The sequence below is a fragment of the Lithobates pipiens genome, unplaced genomic scaffold (assembly GCF_037356315.1).
Source record: "Lithobates pipiens isolate NorthernLeopardFrog02 unplaced genomic scaffold, aLitPip1_a1.2 Scaffold_8, whole genome shotgun sequence".
Taxonomy (NCBI): domain Eukaryota; kingdom Metazoa; phylum Chordata; class Amphibia; order Anura; family Ranidae; genus Lithobates; species Lithobates pipiens.
In genome coordinates this window covers 268,432,152-268,453,643 of record NW_027507903.1, presented here as the reverse complement: position 1 = coordinate 268,453,643, position 21,492 = coordinate 268,432,152, and the positions used below count along the sequence as shown (strand labels likewise).

Below are 21,492 nucleotides of genomic sequence, written 5' to 3'. Positions count from 1 at the left end.
CTCACTTTATGAAAGGAGAATAGCATTTTAAGCAGATCAAAGTTTAATCTGTCAGTTGTAAGATGGATTGTAGTATTGCTCATTCTGCCAGAAAAGGGAACAATGAGACATCATTTAGCTGGGATTATGTGACACCAAAGATTGAAAAGTGTGAGTCTGAAAACAGTTTGAGGCATCAAACTGCCACTCAAGGTGATATGCCCTTGAGATAACCAGAAGCGTGAAGCAGTAGATGTAGATGTAGTAGACACGTAGCTTGGCAAACACTTGAAGTCATGAATAAATAAATGATCTTCTCAAAGGATGGCTCACTCACAATAAAACGACAACAAATTGGGTGATCTACAGCAGTGGTTCTCAAGCCTGTCCTCAAGTACCCCCAATAAGCAATGTTTTGGGAATTTCTCTTAGGTCAAATAGCTGTCCAATATACCAAGCCATTGACTCTTATTTAAAACACATGTGCAAGATAAAGGAAAACCTGCAAACATGGCCTGTTGCGGGTACTTGAGGACAAAGTTGAGAACCACTGATCTACAGTATATGATATCTCACTTTGGAGAAAAATAAAAAAAATTCCAAAACAACGTAGAAGTACAATACTCTAAGATAAGTATAAAAGTCACTGAATACTTTTACCATTCAAAGAAACCATGACAAGTTGATGTTACCCAAACCAGCATAAGGGCAAATAAAATGGCTTCTTGGTAATCTTTATTCCATTTGTTATAAAAATAATTGTAATAAACAAGACTATCCATGATATACTAAGTACCTGGTTAAAGTTGGTTCTATCAAGGATCCAGTACGCATCTTCACCTGATCAAATTCAGTTCTCATTTTATCAAGGTCTTCTGCTAGTCGTTCCTGAAAATAATCATTTCAATTTTATTCCAGACATTTACTCAAAATGTAAACAGATTTCCAATATCCATTGCTCCGGACAAGTAAAAGTGACATAGAAAAGATAAGACTCTTATGCCGCGTACACACGACCGGACTTTTCGATGGACTAAGTCCAACGGTCTTCCCGAAGGACTTTCGAAGGAGGTCTGACAGACTTTCTGAACGAAATGGACTTGGCCACACACGACCGGACTAAGTCCATTTGTTTTGAACGTGATGACATAAACGGGGCTAAACAAGGACGTTCAATAGCCAGTAGCCAATAGCTGCCCTTGCTTTGTATTTGGTCCGTCGGACTAGCACACAGACGAAAGTTTTTTCCCGATTTTTAGTCCATCGGACTTGAGTCCGTCTAATTGATTTGAAACATGTTTGATTTCTAGGTCCGTTGGACTTTTGGGGAAAAAAAAAGTGTGCTGGAGCCCACACACAATCGAATTGTCAGACGGATTTCGGTCCGCTGGACCAAGTCTGTCGGAAAGTCCGATTGTGTGTACGCGGCATTACTAGCTTGGTCCATAAGATGTTTATCACTTGAAAATCAGACTTTGAATCAGATGTTTATGAAAACTCTCCAGCCATCCCTTAGCTGAATAATTATGGGAGGTTGTGATTGTTGTGAATATGTTTTAAGTTAATAGAGAGTTAATATGTTATATATATATATATATATATATATAATGTTTTATATGGATTACCCTTTGTGTATACAAGTAGTGCCATACAAATACATGTTTACCTGTAATTATTGTGCAAGATCTATCTCCTGTTTATGGTTTCGCTAAAATCAGAATAATATAGATAATGTGTGTACCTTATCATGTAAACATTCTTCTAACTGTTTTCTGAAATTTTCTGAATCCTGAAGTAAAATATTCTGTAAGATAAAAAAAATACAAATATCAAAAAGTTTCCAATATTAATACATTTAAACAGACAGCATGTACTATAAGCCAAAATACTCATGTCTAGCTGGTGATCCTGATCAGTTTAGGCAATGAACACTGAAAATGAATACTTCGATACCCTTTTCAGATTTTAATATATAACTTCTAACTTTCTGGCAAGATAGCACCAATTGCACTTGTGGGTGAATAGAAATCTTGCTTTTCAGGGTTTGTAGAAATCTGTGCCCCGTGTGATCATGTACATTGTATATGTACTTTATAAGGCTTCTTTCACACTGAAAGGGCTGGCTGTTAGCGGTAAAGAGCCATTTGTTTTAGTTTTTTCACTGCTTTTTGGCCACTAGCGGGGCACTTTTAACCCCAAAGAATGGGTTAAAAATGCCCATGTTGTGGCACTTCCGAAGCTTTATTTCAGGAGCTTTGATAGTGCTGTCCATTCATTTCAATGGGCAGGGCATTTTACAGCACTCCCAAATCACCCAAAAGATGCTCTTTGCACAACTTTTCCTAATGTCCCGCAAGCGCACCAACCAAGTGTGAAAAATCACACTGAAATGAATGGGAGGCAGTTTTCAGATGCTTTACAGGCACTATTTCTAACACTAAAATGCCTGGAAAACGACCTAGGGGTCTAAAGGGGTCTAAATCATAGTGTCTGTCATTGCCATGTACTTCTTCCATGTGAAGTACCTGGCTGATCCTGCCAGTCACCTTTCTTCCTTATTTTAAACTGACCACACAAAGCACCAAAGTTCATCTTTGTTACTGTGGTCAGTTTTCATTCTTTGGCCAGCCATTCAGATGTACAGCATGTCTGTATTAAGTAGTTTGTTTAGTCACCACACTCTCCAACCAATCACAACCATTCCCCTGGCACACACCCCCTCCCAATCACCTGTGGAACATGCCCACTGCTCAAGAACAGCCTGAGCAGTTCTTGCTTCCAGCTGAATTGACTATAGAATACAGGCTTATTGTGTGTCTGCACAGTGTCCTGTAACCTCTCCACCCCCCAGTATTAGGAAGAAGAGATGCATGGTCACATGACAGAACTTTTAACCTTGTAAAAAGGTAAGAAAGGTCATTTCTGAAACTAAACAAGATCAGATATGGTGTCTTCATAACACTAACTGTATTAGAAAGTGCTAGTTCTTTTTTTTTTGTTTCACAAAGTTTTATGTGCTAGTTCAATATAATACCACTGTTTATATTAATTGGTTGCAGTACACAAGCATTACGTTATGTAAAACCAGTCTATTGTCCTATTATTATACAAGCATGAGCCCTGTGTGTGGTGCATGAAGAGATGATTCTGCTAATTTATTGTACCTGAACTATTTGAGAGCCCATTCACACTTATCTGCACACCAAGCCAGAGCGGCTTAGTGAGTGTGTGATGCGCGTTTTATTGCATCACACAGCTCCCTTTTTTTCTGGTTCAACTTTACATATGTGAGGCGTAAATAGTGACACTTCATGTGTGGTGCACTGCGCTTGCTGAGCAGTGACATACAGGGCCATACAGAGAGGTGTGATATACAAGCATGTTGTATAATATTGCACAGCTCTGGAATGCAGTGAAACACTGCGTTCTGGTATGAACGTGACGCACAGAAAGCTATTGTGTGCAGTTAGTAATACCAGCTCATTAATGTATATTGCACCCAAGACTAAGGTATGAACACTTTATGCTATGCATCAAAAGGAATTTTCAATGACTTATCTGAAACCAGTATACAGATCAGGACCTCTCACCTATCCCTGAATTTTCCAATCTTTTTTTCCTATTTGAGCTTAGCGTAGGGTGACCAGACATCCCCGGTTTCCGGAAACAGTCCCCGGATTGAGGACCCTGTCCCTGGACCAAGTCTGTCCCTGGTTTTGTCCCCGGATTGGATTTGAACAGGGACTGGGGCAATTTCAAAGACAGTCAGTGCAGAATAAAAAATAAAAAATCTGAATTACACACCTCTGCTACGCCACTCCTACTAGCTTAGGGGGCTGTATTTTTTTCCATTATCTGTGCCCCTTTCTGATGATCATGTGCTGGTTGGAGCGAAGGGAATATTCAGTTTTGGGCGCAGGCCCATTCAGTTCTGCTTTCATGTTCTTCTGCCTTGGCTCAAGTCCCAGTCAGCCGCCTGCCTGCCCATCTCCTTGCCTTCCCTGGCAGAGTGATATTCCTCTGCTCCCCACCCAGTAGTAGCCGGGGCCTAGAGAAGAAGACTTGGCACGCTGTGAGGCGGGCTGCGGTGGCGATGGGCAGAGAGTCGCTGATCAGCGCCATTACCAGTAAAAAAAAAAAAATGTCCCCGGATTTAATTTTAAAAATCTGGTCACCTTAGGTTAGCGTTTTAAGAAAATCTGGGCTTTAGCATCACAGCCACATAATTATCAAAACCAGATCAATAATGGCTGCCCAACTGATTTACCTAGGTTTTCTTTGAAAATATTAGGCTATATTACCAAAAGCATTTTTTGCCATAATTATGTCTTTCTTTAAAATTTTCATGCTGCATCCATCTCCCAAAGAATAAAGATATACAAGTCACAGCTGATACACATACATATGTATTTTGACTCTGGGCTCTTCATCTGTAGCTGTCAAGTGTAACCTTCGAATGACAAAGGTTATCCTTTAAACCTAACCACATGTATTTTAAAGTAAAAAATATAACACTATCTAACTGCTATATACCTATATACACATAAACATGCATGTACAATATGCGTTGAAATGTTTGGATTTACTAATATATGTGATCTTTTAAAGCATTGCCTTTTTTAATTGTAATTATGTTATTGATAAAATATGTTGCAAATGGCTATTACTGCCTGAAATGACCTATGTATAATTTATTACTCTCAAAGGACTGTAAAGCCCTATTCTCAGAAGCCATTTCTTCAATGCCCTAATTGTAAACTCTCCTATCTTATGCTAAAAGTGACTCTGTCATAAGAAAAATATGGGGATTTCCTGACTCTAGTAGGTTTCATTCACAGACTCAGAATAAGCATGCAATCAGTGCCGGATTAAACTCTGTGGAGGTCCCTAGGCAATCAAAACCTTAGTAACCCCCTTGCAGATTTCTGGAGGTTTATCGTGCACAAGCTCCAGTGGAATAACTACCGTATTTTTTGCAATATAACACCCACCTTAATTTTAGAAGGGAAGTTTTAGGAAAAAAACTTACATTTTAAATAAAGAACTTTGAAGCAAAATAAGGGTCAGTGCCCATCAATGCAACCTCACCATTGCCTGTCTGGAGCCTCACCATTGCCCATCTGCAGCCTCACAATTGCCTATCAATGCAGCTTGATCAATGCCCATCTGCAGCCTCACAATTGCCTATCAATGCAGCTTGATCAATGCCCATCTGCAGCCTCACAATTGCCTATCAATGCAGCTTGATCAATGCCCATCTGCAGTCTCACAATTGCCCAATCAATGCAACTTGATCAATGCCCATCTACAGCCTCGCAATTGCCCATCAATGCAGCTTGATCAATGCCCAAATGCAACCTCACAATTGCCCATCATTGTAGCTTGATCAATGACCATCTGCAACCTCACCATTGCCATCAATGCAGCCTGATCAATGCCCATCTGCAGCCTCACCATTGACATCAATGCAGCCTGATCAATGCTCATATGCAGCCTCACCATTGCTATCAATGCAGCCTGGTCAGTGCCCATCTGCAGCCTTACCTCACCTCAGATTACTGCTGCCTTGGAGGGGACAGGGAGGGGGAAGGGACAAGCTCCGTCAGATTACATACAGTGAGAATCTCCTGTTTAATCAGCGGCCTCCTTATTACAAAGTCCCGCCTCCTGGACCGGCTTCTATGATAGACAGAACACTGGTCCAATGCAGGCCCAGAAGACGAAACCTATTACAGAGGCCACTGAGTAAACAAGAGATTCTCACTGTATGTAATCTGATGGCTCTCGTCCCGCCCCCCTCCCCGTTCCCTCCTAGGCAGTCCAAATTGCAATGTCGGCGTATATCACACACACACACACACTCTTTGCACCGGATTTTCAGAGTGAAAAAGTGCATGGCATACGCCAATAAATATGGTAAGTAGTGTGCATGTTCACTGCTAGGAAATGGTCATCATAACTGCGCATTACACGTCCATAGGTTGCACCAAATGTTTTTACAAAGTGACAGCTGAAAGAAGATGAGTTTTAAAGAGACAAACTATAATGTGAACCTGATGTCTATGTTTTATGTACTTTTATGTACAACTATGTAAGTTGTTATTGGGTACATTACATTATTACAGTATTTTCACTATAGAGTCATTAATGTCATTAATGTAAAGCATTTGTTTCTTTAGGTTTATTATTTTTTTCTATCTTTTGTAAACAATTTAAGAAAGCTTCATAGTAATTTTCTTTTAAGATTAAATCAATATTATTTTGGTCCGTTGTCACGGGGGCCCTTAAACAGCATGGGGCCCCTAGGCCGGTCTCTACACTGTCAATTCAGTGTAGAGACACTGGTAATTCGGCGCCGCATGCAATAAATTAGTGTCAGAACAACTTATGCCTATACTTTTTCCAGGTAAGCATTGATGTCAAAGCATTGAAATAGCAGCTACAGATTGGATTTTCAAAAGGAGAGTTAAACAATAGCAGCCTCCATAACCAGCCTCCATAACCTAACTATGACAGTAACATCTCTGAGTGCCCCTTTCAGTAACCATGTTTATAGCGGTTGTAACCCACTGAAGAATATAAAAAAATGCATACTATCGCATACTAGCACATTATGAAATACTTACCTTAGAATGAAGCCCTTCCAGTGACGCCAGCTCAACGATAAGACAGCGATCATCTTTCCCCTGGTGCTTCTTCCATGTACGCGGGCTTTGGGGCTGTGAGTGGCTGGAGCCGCGATTATGTCAATCTTGTGTATGGGCACAGGAGCCGCAGTTTCCGGCACAGGCTCTGAAGGTCCGGCACTGTAAGCCGGATGTCATCGGCTGCATGCACTCTGAAGATATCCTAAACCGTGCAAGTTTAGAAGATATTCACAGTACCTACAGGTAAGCTTTATTAAAGGCTTACCTGTAGGTACAAGTGGTGTAACAGAGTTTACAACCACTTTAAATTATACTAGGTTATACTGTGTGCACAATTATGAGGCAAGTTAGTATTTTGATCAAATCATAATTACCATGCCTCTTACTAAATACCTTGAAATGTCTACTTTCCAAAATGGGGTCATTTGGTGGGTATTTTTACTTTCCTGGCTTGTTAGGGTCTCAAGAAATGAGATGCCATCAGTACTTCAGGTGTGATCAATTTTCAGAGATTGGTACCATAGCTTGTGGACTCTATAGCTTTCACAAAGACCAAATTATATACACCAATTTGGGTAATTTTTACCAAAGATATGTAGCGGTATAAATTTTGGCCAAAATATATGAAGAAAAATTACTAATTTGCAAAATTTGCAAAAAACAGAAACGAAGAAAAATGCATTTTTGTTTACAGAATTTTGGTCTTTTTTCTTTTATAGCGCAAAAAAATAAAAAAACCCTGTGGTAATTAAATACCACCAAAAGAAAGCTATACTTGTGTGAAAAAAGGACAACAATTTCATATAGGTACAGTGTTGAATGACTGAGTAATTGTCATTCAAAATGTGAGAGCACCGAAAGCTGACAATTGGTCTGGTTAGGAAGGGGGTTTAAGTGCCCAGTGGGTAAGTGGTTAAAGGAGATAGTCACTGCCTGTTAAATGCTCTCTGAATGCAGATTGCTCTTCAGAGAACAAAACACATGCAAACAAGCCCTTAAAGGGATGCTAGGGCTGGGCAGAAAGGGGTTAATCATAAGTTTATCCAATTAGCAGATTGTCAGTCATCTCCCAAAAGTATTAAAGTTGTCCCTAAGTGATACCTGGACATGAACAGAGAGGGGTTGGGAGACAGGTAGAGGAGACAAGGGAGGGGATGGGGAGTGTTTTGACAGTGCAGAGCTCAGCTCACTCAGCCCAGGTTGGTCTGAGGGTCTCAGGAAGAGGCATCAGTCTTGCAGCCACCAAGTAGTTGTCGGCTGCAGAGCTTCAAATTTCCCACCCACACATCTTTTCAGGCATAGCACTGGCCGGGAAATGGAGTGTGGATGGGGCAGACATGAGGGGAGGGGCGGGAGGAGGTGGTCACATCGATCTGCCTCTCCTCTCCTGTCCATGCAGGTAAGGGGGGAGGGGAGGTTGTGCTAGATGAGCTCAGTGATAGTGTTACAGACACTCAGCTTTGAGAGATGCAGCCGGGGGGGGGGCACAATGGAAATCTAGGAGGCCCATTTTTTCTTTGTTTAAGACAAAGTACAGGGTATCTCTCATGTAGCTTCCCCTGTGTGCTTTTCTGTGACTTTTTAGGATTTCCACACACAACATAAAAAGAGGAAACATATCTTTCGCAAACATTGGGGCATACTGTGAGAAGATACCCACCTCCAAAACAGCCTCAGTGATATACCAAAAATCACATACAGAAAGGCCCAAAACATAAAAAGTAAATTAGCACCCAGCAAATTGAAACCTCGTAAGCTCAAATTAACATCTATCCCCACCTTCTTAGACATTAAGGGGATGTACCAATGCCGTAAGTTTAATTGTTTGACCTGTACATTTGTCCAACACAGACAAACATTTTATCACCAAAGGCAGAACATACCCCCTTGGCAAATTTTTTAACCGCTCAACAGAATTTGTTTTATATTGTCTCTCCTGCCCATGCGGCTTGCTTTAGGTAGGCCGCACTACCAGAACACTACCAAGAAGGTTTGGGGAATGCAGATGTTCCATTGAAGGCACTAGTGACCTCGCAATCCCTAGACATTTTACTGAATTCAATAAGGGCTCCACTAATGGCCTACAGGTCTGGGCCATAGAGACCATTCCGGGTAGTTTCCCTTGAGCTGAATGCATCAAGTGTTTGTGTGAAAGGGAAACTTTCTGGATTTACACCTTAGACAGTTTAAAGCCTGGGGGCCTAAATGAGGACATCGAAATTCATTCAATCTACTAATATGTAATGACACAAAAATACCTTTTTATTGTAATTTAAGCTACTCATTACAAATTGCCATCAGTACTCACCAAATCTACCCCTTCCTTTCCAAACCCGCTCCTTCCAAAACCCCCCACCCTATCCCTCCACCTCACCCCTTACTCCCCCATAACTTTTTCCCCATTATCCCAATGTGCATACATGTGCTTTTAGTACATCCCTGCTCTGTATCCATCCCTCTCCTGTAGGCACTTGTGTGCGCATGCGCAGGTTCTCTATATACATGGGTGTGGATGTGCTTTTTAATCACCTCATAATCAGTGTTTTTGTCCTTACCTGAAAATAATTACATTCAAGCCACCAATAGAACCACAATACTTATATTTTTTTCTGTGACCAACGAGATTGTCATAACGTATATTTGTAAGTATACACAATGAATTAGTGACTATCCAAAAATTATATGGATATATAAATATATAGCCTAAAAACAGTGTATGGTTACATCTGGTACATTGCTTCATCCATATACACATAGATTTTTTCCTCACCAAAATATTTTTTTCTTCTGTAGTAAAATCTACTTCCATTTTTATTATTTTCCTTTTATCTCCCCATCCATTAATAATTCTAATGCCTTAATGCCTTTTATTACAAGTGACCTTATTATTATTTTTTCTTCTTCTTTTATTTCATCTTGTTTAAATTGAATTACATTTTATTATTATTCTTAATTTTATTTTTATTTTCAATTTTATTTTTATCATCTTTATTTCTATCATTTTATATATATATATATCTTAGCACAAGTCCATATCAATTCTTGCTCAATAGAAGTATCCTACTGCGCCTCTGAAACACAGCGTCGGTCTGCTGAACCTTGCAGTCCGTGGTGCTGCCTCTTCCCCTCCCCTCTCTCTATAAGAACCTTGCTGAGGACTGCTGAATCCACTGCCTGATGAAGGAGCACGCATTCTGTGAATGCGAGTGCTCAAGCCACGCCCACTAGCTCCTCCAGCTTCTGATGTACTCCTGCTGACATGCTCTGCTGACGTGCCTCTTGTGAACCACCAGCCTTGGAGCTACGGATGCCACTGCAGCACCCGGGAACTGTTTTCATCATCACTACTGCTCAGCCAGAGACTCCGCACAGCGGAGAGAAAAAAAAACTTTTGACCCAAATGCCTGTTCAACACTGCTAGTATGTGAGTGTGTTTTTTAAGCATATTAAAGCTTTTTAAACTTATTTATTATGCTTAGAGGGGTGCTGCTATTGCAAGTGATGAGTTGACTCCACTGCTAACTTCTGAAGGTTCAGCATTTATCCAAACCTTTTCAGGGACTTTACTGTTCATGTTGTTCACATTTTCATCTGGAACTTGTGCTGACTGCTCCCTCAAAAAGAGGTTGTTCAGATATCCCACACTGGGAATGGCCTGTGAGTATGACAAAGCAACCTTTGTGAATGGTAGGGGTGTGAAAGACAGGTGGAAAGGCAGGGCCATGAACTGTAAGTGCTAGGAACACACAGAAAATCAAAGTTTTTTCATTGGAAAAATGAGGACATGCAAGTATGTATCCTTGCTGTCCACTCAGTCTCCCTAAATGAAGAAGGCTACAACAGACCTGGTGGATTCCATGCAGAATGTTTGGGTCTGAAGGGAGGTGGAATCTGATGGGGTGGGTCTGATGGGGTGGAATACACCATTTGGGTTTTAAAGGCTGTGAAAAGGTAACACTAGAATCCCTGAAATGATGCTGTAAGAACTGGGTGATAACCCTTTTATCCAGAAGATCTCTAAGGACTGCACTGAGACTTGTGCAGCCCCTGGAAACTACCTCATAGTTACATTGTTAGTAAGGTTGAATAAAGACACCAGTGCATCCAGTTTCACATCAATCCCTACCCTCAAGGAGCCCACAATCCAAGGTCCCCATTCATATACTAGGGCCAATTTTGGACAGAAGCCAATTAACCTGCCTGCGTGTCTTTGGAGTGTGGAAGGAAGCTGGAGTACCCAGAGGAAACCCACACTGGCACAGGGAGATTATGCAAACTCCAGGCAGGTAGTGTCATGGTTGGGATTTGAACCAGTGAACCTTTTTACTGCTAGGTGAGAGTGCTAACCACTACACCACTGTGCTGCACCTCATGTAGCTAGGCATCTAAAAAGCTGTCTGTCCAGGTATCCACAAGGGCTAACAACTGTCCCACTACTTTGGAAGGGGGGGTGGCACCCACTATCTCCCCTACACTGTAGATTAAGGCTGCTGCCATGAGTTCTAATTGCTTAACTAGACTTTTACAGACTAGCAACATGGCCAAGGCAGGTTGCAATGCAGGGCCAGCCAGAGAAAACAAGGTTTTTGGGAAAAATCTCCAAAACATTTATCAATAGGATTCTTAAAAACAGATGTATCATCCACAGGAATCATCAGTACTTTGTTAAGGTGTTGGAATAATGGATGAAATTACATCTATCTGACTAAGGAAGAGTGCAGGGACTCAAGGATAGGGAAATTTTCTAGGCTGTGAGTGTCAAACCCCTTGGGTGGATGTGTTGCAGGGAGCACTGGCACATAAGTGGGTTGTTACAGCAGAGCTGCTGCCCATGTGTCTGTTATATTGTGCTGAAAAAAGCAGGGACAATGTAGCTTAAGGTACAAGGCTAGGCCTTAAGGGTAGGTAGGCAGCAAATACCAAGAGAGGATGATCCACATTTCACACAAAACAAGAAGCATTGGTCGGGAATTTCTCCTGAATGGCGCTAAATTTCACCTAACAAATTAGGTTTGTGCTCTGTCCTTTAGCATTAACCCTTTCTGCAGTACACTGATGTAAAAATAGGGATAATAAGGGTGCCCAATGGTCCTATTAACAAAGTAGCTCTCTGTGATTGGTCTGAACGGCCTACTTATAAAGTAAGTCTTCAATGACTGGGTCACATCAGAGGCTAATGCAGTACATTCAGGTCTCCAAAGCACCACAATGCAGAGAGCTCAGTGCTTGAGAAAAAAACTGACTAGTAATAATGCCTAAACTTTTCTCAGTAGAGAAAAGACATCCATCTTCCTAAGACACTATCAAAAAATGGAAGCATGCTGGGAGTAAAAGAGGTTATACTGGACTGGTCACAGTTTTTTTGGTTGCAAAAGTCAAACAATTCCTGCAGGTGGCAGTATAACCTAATAGTCTATGAATCCTGTGTCCCTCAATAAATGAGAGAAAAAATGCTTTTAGAGGGTGATCTGTAGGATCAGAAAACACTTTCTGCTGGGCCTATTGCCTAAAGTTAAGCAATATATTGTCAGGCAGAGGACATTGGACCTGTCACAAAATGGAAACATAGGGGTTGATTTACTAAAAATGGATGGGGGCAAAATCTGGTGCAGCTGTGCATGGTAGCCAATGATCTTTTAACTTCAGCTTGTTCAATTAAGTTTTGACAAAAAAAAAAACTGGAAGCTGATTGGTTTCTACGCAGAGCTGTGCCAGATTTTTCACTTTCCAGTTTTAATAAATCAACCCCATAGTTCTTTCAATGCAAATGTAACCTAAAAATGCTAAAGGCAAATTAAACCATTTAGATTGCATTTGAAGTTTTGGATTAAAAGCAGAGTTCCACCCAAAAGTGTCTCCTCTCCCTCTCCGGTGCCACAATTGGCACCTTTCAGGGGGAAGGGGGGACATGATACCTTCTTTGACAGGTATCCTGTTCCCACTTTCGGGAGTCCGACCGTGGCCTGTGACATGACCCCGGGGCACCCTCCTCCTCCTCTCCCTTTCGACGGGCCAGTAAGAGAGAGGAGCGGGGCCTTGTGCATACGCAGCAGGGTTCCTGGCTTGAAACGATATGGCTACACTGCCGAGCTCGCTCACTCGCAATGGCAGGGGGCGGCGGCATCACCAGACATCTGATGAAAACATTAGCTGCGGTGCTGACAACGCACGATTCCAGGACAGGTAAGTATCCTATTACTAAAAGCCAGGATGGAACACTGCTTTAACCCCCCTGGCGGTATTCCCGAGTCTGGCTCGGGGTGGAAGTTTTACACCAAAAGCGGTAACCCCGAGCCAGACTCGGGACCGCATCGCTGTATGCAGGGAGAGGTTTACTTACCTTCTCCCTTGGATCCAGCGATGTCCCCCCCGCTGTACGAGCGGCTCGTCCTCCGCTCGATTCATCATGGAGCCAAGCTCCGTTCTCTGCGAGTGTTGCGACGCACGGGGATGGAGATCGGCGCCAAATTCAAAAAGTGAAACACACACATTACATACAGTATAATGTAATCTTAGGCCGCGTACACACGGGCGGACTGTTCGTCCAACTTTGTCCGCTGAACAGTGTTTGGGCGGACAGTCCGCTCGTGTGTGGGCTTTCAGCGGACAGTTTCAGCGGACAGTTTGACGAACAAGGTTTTACGGAATTTCCGAAAAACTGTCCGCTGAAACCTTGTTTCAGCGAACAGTCCGCTCGTGTGTAGGCTTGTTCGTCAAACAAAGTTGCGCGCATGCTCAGAAAGGATTTTCACGCCGAAAGCTATAATGCAGTGTATAGGACGTCGCATTTTTCGTCCCGTCGTACGTGCCGTTCACGTCATCGCGCACGGTTTCAGCAAACTGTTCGTCCGTCGTGTGTGGCCATGTCCGTCCATGCTAAGTTTGAGCGGACTGTTTGCCGAAACTGTTGGACAGACAAAGTTGGGCGAACAGTCCGCGCATGTGTACGCGGCCTTACAGATTACATTGCTGTATGTAATAATTTCACATCCCCTTTGTCCCTAGTGGTCTGCCCAGTGCCCTGCATGCAGTTTTATATTATAAAAACTGTTCTTTATGCCTGGAAACTGGAGATTGTCCATAGCAACCAAAACTGTCTCTTTACATCAAAAATGATTTTAGACCAGCTAGAAAACAGCGATAATAAATTGGAATCACTCGCAGAATTGAGCGATAGTGATTTGTGGGGAGATCCGTCATCAAATATTGAAAAGTAATGACAGCGACAATTCTGCAACTGAGCAAATTTCAGTGTTTTTGATTTGATTACATTATTGAATAATTTTTATTATTGTTATATTATTATTTGGTATAATTAATTATAGTTATTTATTATATTATAATTTATGATTTCCTTTTTCAAACTTTATCATACCCGGGATGTCTGCTAGACTCTGGTATGGACAGATTTAAGTGAGTTATTCCTAAGAATTACAGGACTACAGTATAAAACGCCAAATTTTCATGCAAAATAATTGTACCGATTTTAGCACCTAAAATCTGAAATAATCATACCGCCAGGGAGGTTAACTGAAGATTGTTTTTGCTACAACTCAAATGCACAATTTAGGATTTTGATAGTAATAAGTGCAAATTATATTAATCTATTATGTATGGTGTAGCATCTACAGGGGTTGATTTACTAAAGGCAAATAGATTGTGCATAGTTGCACTCTGAAAGAGCAGTTGCTCCAGAGCTTAATAAATAAGGTAAGGGTTCACTTTGCAAAGAATACCTAATAATATGCAAGGAAAAACAAAAACAAAAAAACAGCATTTTTGCTTGCACATGATTGGATGATAGAAGTCACAGAGCTTCTGCTAATTTACTAAGCTCTGGAGCAACAGCTCATACAGAGTGCAACTGTGCTCTTCAAAGTGTGCAGTCTATATGCCTTTAGTAAATCAACCCCACAGTGTTATAAGGAAATCTGTACTGAAAATGCTGTTTACATGACTAGCATGATGACCCGAGTATGCAAGATAAGGAACTTTTAATCCCCCTATGACTGTCCTGATAAGCATACTTTTTCTGGGTCAGTAACTGAAAGTTTTCAAGCCAGAGTAGCAAGCATCTTTAGGAGGAAGTCAGCATACACAGACCCATATTCTCTTGTGTAGTGTAGGTTTCATTCACATTATACAGAAACATACATTTCTGTAGCAGGGACGGCTAGTGCTGATTTTGCAACCATGTGAAATCATTAGTGGTACAGAACATAGCAGCCAATAACAGATTAATTCAAGGACACTCACCCCTTTCTTTTTCATTTTACAATTAACAAATATCATTATGGAATATGTATTAGCTGGGGTTGATTTACTTAAAGTAAATAGACTGTGTACTTTGCAAATACAGTTGCACTCTTTTATTAGTAAATGTAAATGTGATAAAGTAAAGAATACACAATCAGGTGCAAGGAAAAGATAAAAAGAAAAAAAGCATTTTTGCACATGATTGGACGATTGAAATCAGCAAAACTTTACAGCATTAAGGGCCGGTTCACACTGGGGGCGATGCGAGGCGACACGACTTGCCGTGCCGCGATCTGACAAGTCGCCCCCGTTCTGTACAATGGAACCGTTCTGAGAGGAGCGACTTGAGTCGCTCCGACTCAGAAAAAAGGTTCCTGTACTACTTTTGGGCGACCTCGGGGCGACTTGCATTGACTTCTATACAGAAGTCATTTGCAAGTCGCCGCTGAGGTCGCGGCAGGTCGCGGCGAGGCAAGTCGGTGTCGCCTCGCATCGCCCCCTGTGTGAACCGGCCCTTACTAAGCTCTGGAAAAATGAGTGCAACTGCACAGTTTATTTGCCTTTAGTAAATCAACCCTTTGTCTGTTCAGTAGAGAAGGCAGTATTTATGGAGAGAAATGTGGGCCTTGGCTTAAATTTTGTACTGGGTCATCCACCACCAGTTTATCTACAGTGCTGGAGCAAAGCATGAAGAATGACAAATGACTGAATTGTACTGAGTCCTATGCTGAAGGAAGGAAAAATTAGAAATAAGCAACTGTAGCTTTTTAATTTAATAACTGTACAACTGCAAACACAGCACTTCTAAAGCCTCATACACACGGTCGGACTTTGTACAAACTTTTCCATGGACTTTTGTACAAAGGGCGTGGTCCACAAGTTTGTATTGCATACACACGGTCTGACTTTTTGACAACAAACACAAACGTAATGACGTCACAACGTACTGACGCCGCTTCAAAAGAGGACGTTCAATGACTCCAGCGCCACCTTTGGTGAACTTATGTATTGTAGTCTAATCTTTTGCATTGGTTCTGAGCATGCGTGTTTGTACCTTGTACAAAAGTCTGATGCTTTTGCGTACACACGGTCGGACTTTGCTCCATCGGACTTTTGTTGCCAGAAAGTTTGTCCGTTCGCACAGCCAACAAAAGTCAGATGAAAACAGAAAAAGTTTGTCCGATGGAGCGTACACACAGTCGGATGTTGCTCCAAAACAGCTAATTTGCATGTTTGTTGTCAAAAAGTCCGACCGTGTGTACGGGCCTTAAGAGTGATGTCCAACTGAAAGATCTCTAAAACATCATTCGTTCTGGAAACTATTATAGTAGTTGTATGATCTCAACTGAAATGTGAAAGATTACTTATCTAACTGGACTTGTATATCATTCCTTGTTCAGATTTGCATAACGCTACAAGAAAATCACTGAACTATACAGTATAGCCACACCCTGTTTTTCTTGTGTTACACGGGTTACTTTTTTGAAAAAATTGTCACCAAGAAAAAACAATTGTAATATAATACAGGTCAATGCAATAAGTTGACACATGACAAAATATTGAGCTATTCCCGCAAAGAAAGCTGCACAAATTTCAATATTACCTTGTCTTCAAGTGCAGCCATTCTTTCCTTCAAGTGCAACTGCAGCCGTTCATTTGATTCAGTTAGGAGTCTATCCACTGTATCAGAAAGCCTTTTATTGTGTTCTTCATTCATTTTCTCCCTCTGTCTAGCCTAAACCACAAAATGAAACACAAATATATAAACTGCATTCAGCTATTGGTTACAGTCTACTCATTCTTCAATGGATCTGGTCATTCCCAACAGCAATACAACCTATTACATACAAGGGTTTGATACAGGCAAACACATTTTAGCCATTGTCTACTAGTGCTATTAACCAAATCCTGTGACGAGGGAATGGGGGCGGGGACTGAGTCACACTGTCTGTGTCAATGAAAGCAGACAGCACCGCTAGGGATTAAGACTGCAGGTATGCTGCCATAGGAAGTGACTTCCTGTGGTGGCACATCAAGAAGAGGAGGAGCCAGGATCCCCATCGAGAGACCCAAGAAGAGGAGGATTAGGGCTGTTCTGTGCAAAATCATTGTACATAACAGGTAAGTATAACATGTCTATTTTTTAAAATAAAAAATAGGTTTACAATCACTTTAAGCAATCAACAAACTTTGCTGCCCTATAATAGGTATGTAAACTTTAAAAAATGGGTGACTCTAAAGCAGCCCTCATAATTTCCAGTCGCCTGCTCGAATTTGGCCAGTGGAAATAAGTTGAGGGCGAGTGTTCCAGTTCAGCTCGTGCGCGCAGTCCGCTTGTCTCGGCGGGGAGGCAGGCCGGCACAGGTCAGCTTGGGTGGGAGGCAGGTCCGCTTGGGTCATGTGGGGAGGGGGGCCGGCTCGGCTCCGCTTGGCTTGGGCAGGTCCACTGGGTTCAGATAGGGAGGTGGGGAGGTCAATGCACCACAACTTAGACTATCACCTTGAACAGCCACTCCACCCATGGCAACCAATATGGCGTTTCTGTAGCTACCACTCATAGGAACTTTATCACACTAGAATGCATTGTGGCAAAGGTGCATTCCCTGCATGTTTCCTGCACCACAAATGAATCTGCTGCCCTTAAGAGACGCACGTGGTACCATTCATTCCCAATGGCCCTTAAAACGTTGCAGCCACCAAGGCCATATGGTAACCACAGTAGCATGCAATACTGGGGTACAGTGCTTATTGTAGCCAATCATATGTTATCCATATTGTATTTATCACAGTCAGATCAATGAACTATGCTTTATGTTAATATTGTTAAAGTTGTTGTTGTTAATATTTATCTTTGTAAATTAATTCTGCACAAAACGTTCAACAGTGTTATTTCATGAGATCATTTATGAGGGCGTGTTTAGGGGTGGGGCAGGGGTTGGGTGGGGCAACTGGTGGCGAGTAACTCTTAAGGCCCTGCTAGGAGCTCAGAACTTTAAATTTTGAGCCCTGCTCTAAAAGGTCAGACCACACTAAATTAGGCTATATTCCCACTGTGGTGTTTTTCAGGCACTAAAGGGCTAAAAATAGCACCTGTAAAGCACCTGAAAAATGCCTACCCTGCAGCCCAATGTGAAAGCCCGAGTGCTTTCACACTGAAACAGTGTGCTTACAGGACATTGGAAAAAGTCCTGTAAGCAGCATCTTTCGGGTGGTGCGGGAGCGATGAATACACTGCTCCTTCACCGTTCCTGCCATTGGAATCAATGGGTGATGCTTTGCGGAGTCTATTAACCCTTTATTCGGCCACTAGCAGGGGTTAAAAGCGTCCTGCTAGTGGCCGAAAAGCACCAATATTACAGCGGTAAAATTAGTGCGCTTAACCGCTAATGCCCCCGCCCCACTGTGAAACTAGCCTTAATGTTAGTAATAGCCTACTGGCTCCAGCCTGTGTTTCCACCCATCAATATTTTTACTGGCAGGCAGTAAAAAATGGGCAAGCTAACCTGGGAGCGGGACTGTCAGTGCTGTTTGAGCTGGAGTGCACTGAAGGGACCACCTGGCGGTCAGAGAGTCTGTCACTATGACTCAGGGGGGATTTGTTGTGTCGGTGAGGTGTCATAATCATCTGTGCTGCTGCATACTGCTGTCAGTGTCACTGTAATGCTGCGTACAGATGATCGGACATTTCAACAACAAAATCTTGGATTTATCTCCAACGGATTTTGGCTCAAACTTGTCTTGCATACACACGGTCACACAAATGTTTTCGGAAATGCCAAACGTCAAGAACGCAGTGACGTACAACACGTATGACGAGCCGAGAAAAATGAAGTTCAATAGCCAGTGCGGCTCTTCTGCCTGATTCTGAGTATGCGTGGAATTTTGTGCGTTGGAATTGTGTACACAAGATCGGAATTTACGACAACAGATTTTGTTGTTGGAAAATTTGAGAACCAGCTCTCAAATTTTGTTTGTCGGAAATTCCGACAAAAGATATCCGATGGAGCCTACACACAGTCGGAATTTTCGACAACAAGCTCACATCGAACATTTGTTGTCGGAAATTCCGATCGTCTGTATGCAGCATAAGAGTCAATTTCATGTGTGTGTTTCCGCCTATTCTAATTTCTTGCCTGTCCCTGAGCTACTTACTTTATCAAATATAAATATAAATTTATAAAATAAGAAATATGTTTTTTGCCCTAATATCTATCTTAAATCACATTGCTAATTACATATTGTACTGGCTTGTAGCCTAAGTACTGACATTGCCACTTAAAACTGTTATTTTTGTAACTTTTGGAAATGCCAGTAAAAACGTATCTGTGCCAGTAAATTTTGGGTGCCGTATGAGCAAATTTCAATCTAGTAGGTTGGCAACCAACAGAGAGTGGGACCCCTTTTATAGACTATAGCAGGTATACAGAGCTGAGATTCCTAAAGCAGGGTTATCATCAGAGTCCCAGAATAAATTTAAGAATAATTTAAGATTCTTGACCCCCCCCCCCCCCTCTAGCATTTGTTTCTTAAAAGAAAAATGTCAGTGTAACTGGCCATGCATGCTTTTAGATGCTTGCATTTTCATAATGACAACATTGTGAATTGTAAAAACATAAAGTTTAGGAGCTTTATCTGCATCTACAAATGTTCATGCATTACAGGTAACTTCACAGCTCTTTCCAACACTTTGAAAACTACATCTTCCAGCATGAAACATGTGAGAGAAGGTGAAAAAACACCCCATGAGAAGCGAGAAACAGAACACCAATGATTATTAACAATGAACTGCCAAAACAGTGTTTTACCTAAAAGATGAAACTGAATATCACAAAATCTTCTGAATGTTCAAACATCATTCTGCCTTTTATACAATGTAGGCAACATTTGTTCAGCAAACCTTGTGTGGAAGACATTTAATGTCCCAAATTGTATTTATTTATTTTACTGTAGGTATTTAAATAGTACTGAGAATTTACACAGTGTTTACATACTGTACATTCACATCCATATGTGTCCTCAAGGAGGATCCTTTATGGTCACTATTTCACATGCAAAGATAGTGTACATGCACACACATACAAGGGACAATTTGCAATGAAGCCAAATAACCTACCAGCACGTCTTTGGAGTGTGGAATGAAACAAGAATACCTAGAGGAATCCCACACAAGAAAAGCAAATGCAAAGACAATCCATGCTGATAGTGTCCTGACCGGGATTCAGATCGGGTACTCCAGTGTTGCAAGTCAGATGTGTTAACCACTTAGCCACTGCACTGCCCAATAGACCAACCCTTGAAAAACTAAATATGAAGGCTAAGTCAAAATGGTAATCACAGACTAAAAATCATACCCGTTTTTTAGATATAAAATGAAAGGCAAAAGTCAACTGGTTAGTGTAAGCCAATATTTCTCAATTCCAGTCCTCAGGGAGGGAAATCCTGAAAACATGACCTGTTGGGGGTACTTGAGGACTGGAGTTGAGAAACATTGGTGTAAACTTTGTGGGTTTTTTTTTCTTTTACCAAGTTCCATTATCAGAAAACATTTGTGTTGGTGTTTTACTGACTTAGGAGAAGAATGATGTAACTAGATTATCGTACCTTCACAATCTTTCGCAGCTACCATAATGTTCTGGGACAATTAACATCTCCCATTAAACATTTCATGGTGGTTGTATTAAGGTGACTGATTTATACATGTGGTTATAAATGCCATGGTATGTTTCTAACAGTCACTATAACAGAGGCAGTTCTTAGAAGAGTGGCAAAGCATGTAAAACATTACAGAACAAGTCTTGGTAAATGTGACCAACTTACTACCACAATAGCTATTCCAAGAACTGGATAACAGTAAACCTTCATATGATTGACCTTATATTGATTCTATGCTTTGTTTATAATGGGTAACAGGTGCACTTTAATCCAAATCGCTACAGACTCATAATTGCCTTCCTTTTTTCTCCACTGCATTCAACCCACAGGAGCAATACTGAAGCCTTGTACAAGTTACAAGTTGTTGGGGTCGTAGATCACACAGGGCAACAAAATTAGATGCAAAGCTGGCTGCCCCTTTACTCTAGGAATCCTTGGTGGCCATCTACAGAAAGTTTTGAAAAGGCAGGAGACAGATTTAGCACTGTAAGAGCACTTTCACACTGAAAGCACTGGCTGTTAGCGGTAAAGCGCTGCTCGTGGGGCTGCTAGTTTTCCCGCTAGTAGGGCACTTTTAACCCCAAAAAAGGGTTAAAAACTCCCGTTTTGCGGCGCTTTCAAAGTGCTTTTCAGGCGCATTTATTACAATTCCTGCCCTACAGATGCTGCTTGCAGGACTTTTCCTAACACTGGAATGAATGGAAGGCGGTTTTCAGGCATTTAGCAGAGGCTATTTTCAGCGCTAAAGCTCCTGAAAACTGCACCTGTGTGAAAGGGGTCTAAGTGCAACAGATATTCACTAAAAACAGAGATACTATTATGAAGCAGCCAGGGGCAGGTTGTATATTGTCATGGTGCTAATTTAGATCAGTAGAGGGAAGAATTTATGAACCAAGGTTCATAGATCTGTCTATTAGACTCAGTGCTCCTGTTTAGCAATTCCCTTTCTTTGCAACAA

General features: G+C 41.6%; 1 protein-coding gene across 19 annotated transcripts in view; it reads right to left on the bottom strand.

The window, feature by feature from the left end:
* Nucleotides 1-21,492, bottom strand: part of PPFIA2 (PPFI scaffold protein A2) — a 588,582-nt gene that overhangs the window by 124,595 nt on the left and 442,495 nt on the right. For all 19 annotated transcript variants that reach the window (XM_077471924.1, XM_077471910.1, XM_077471912.1 and 16 more), the window contains 3 exons: nt 16,486-16,617; nt 1,721-1,783; nt 776-867 (listed from right to left, as the gene is read on the bottom strand). In XM_077471924.1, coding sequence (XP_077328050.1) covers nt 776-867; nt 1,721-1,783; nt 16,486-16,617 — 287 coding nt within the window. The remainder of the gene's footprint in view (nt 1-775; nt 868-1,720; nt 1,784-16,485; nt 16,618-21,492) is intronic.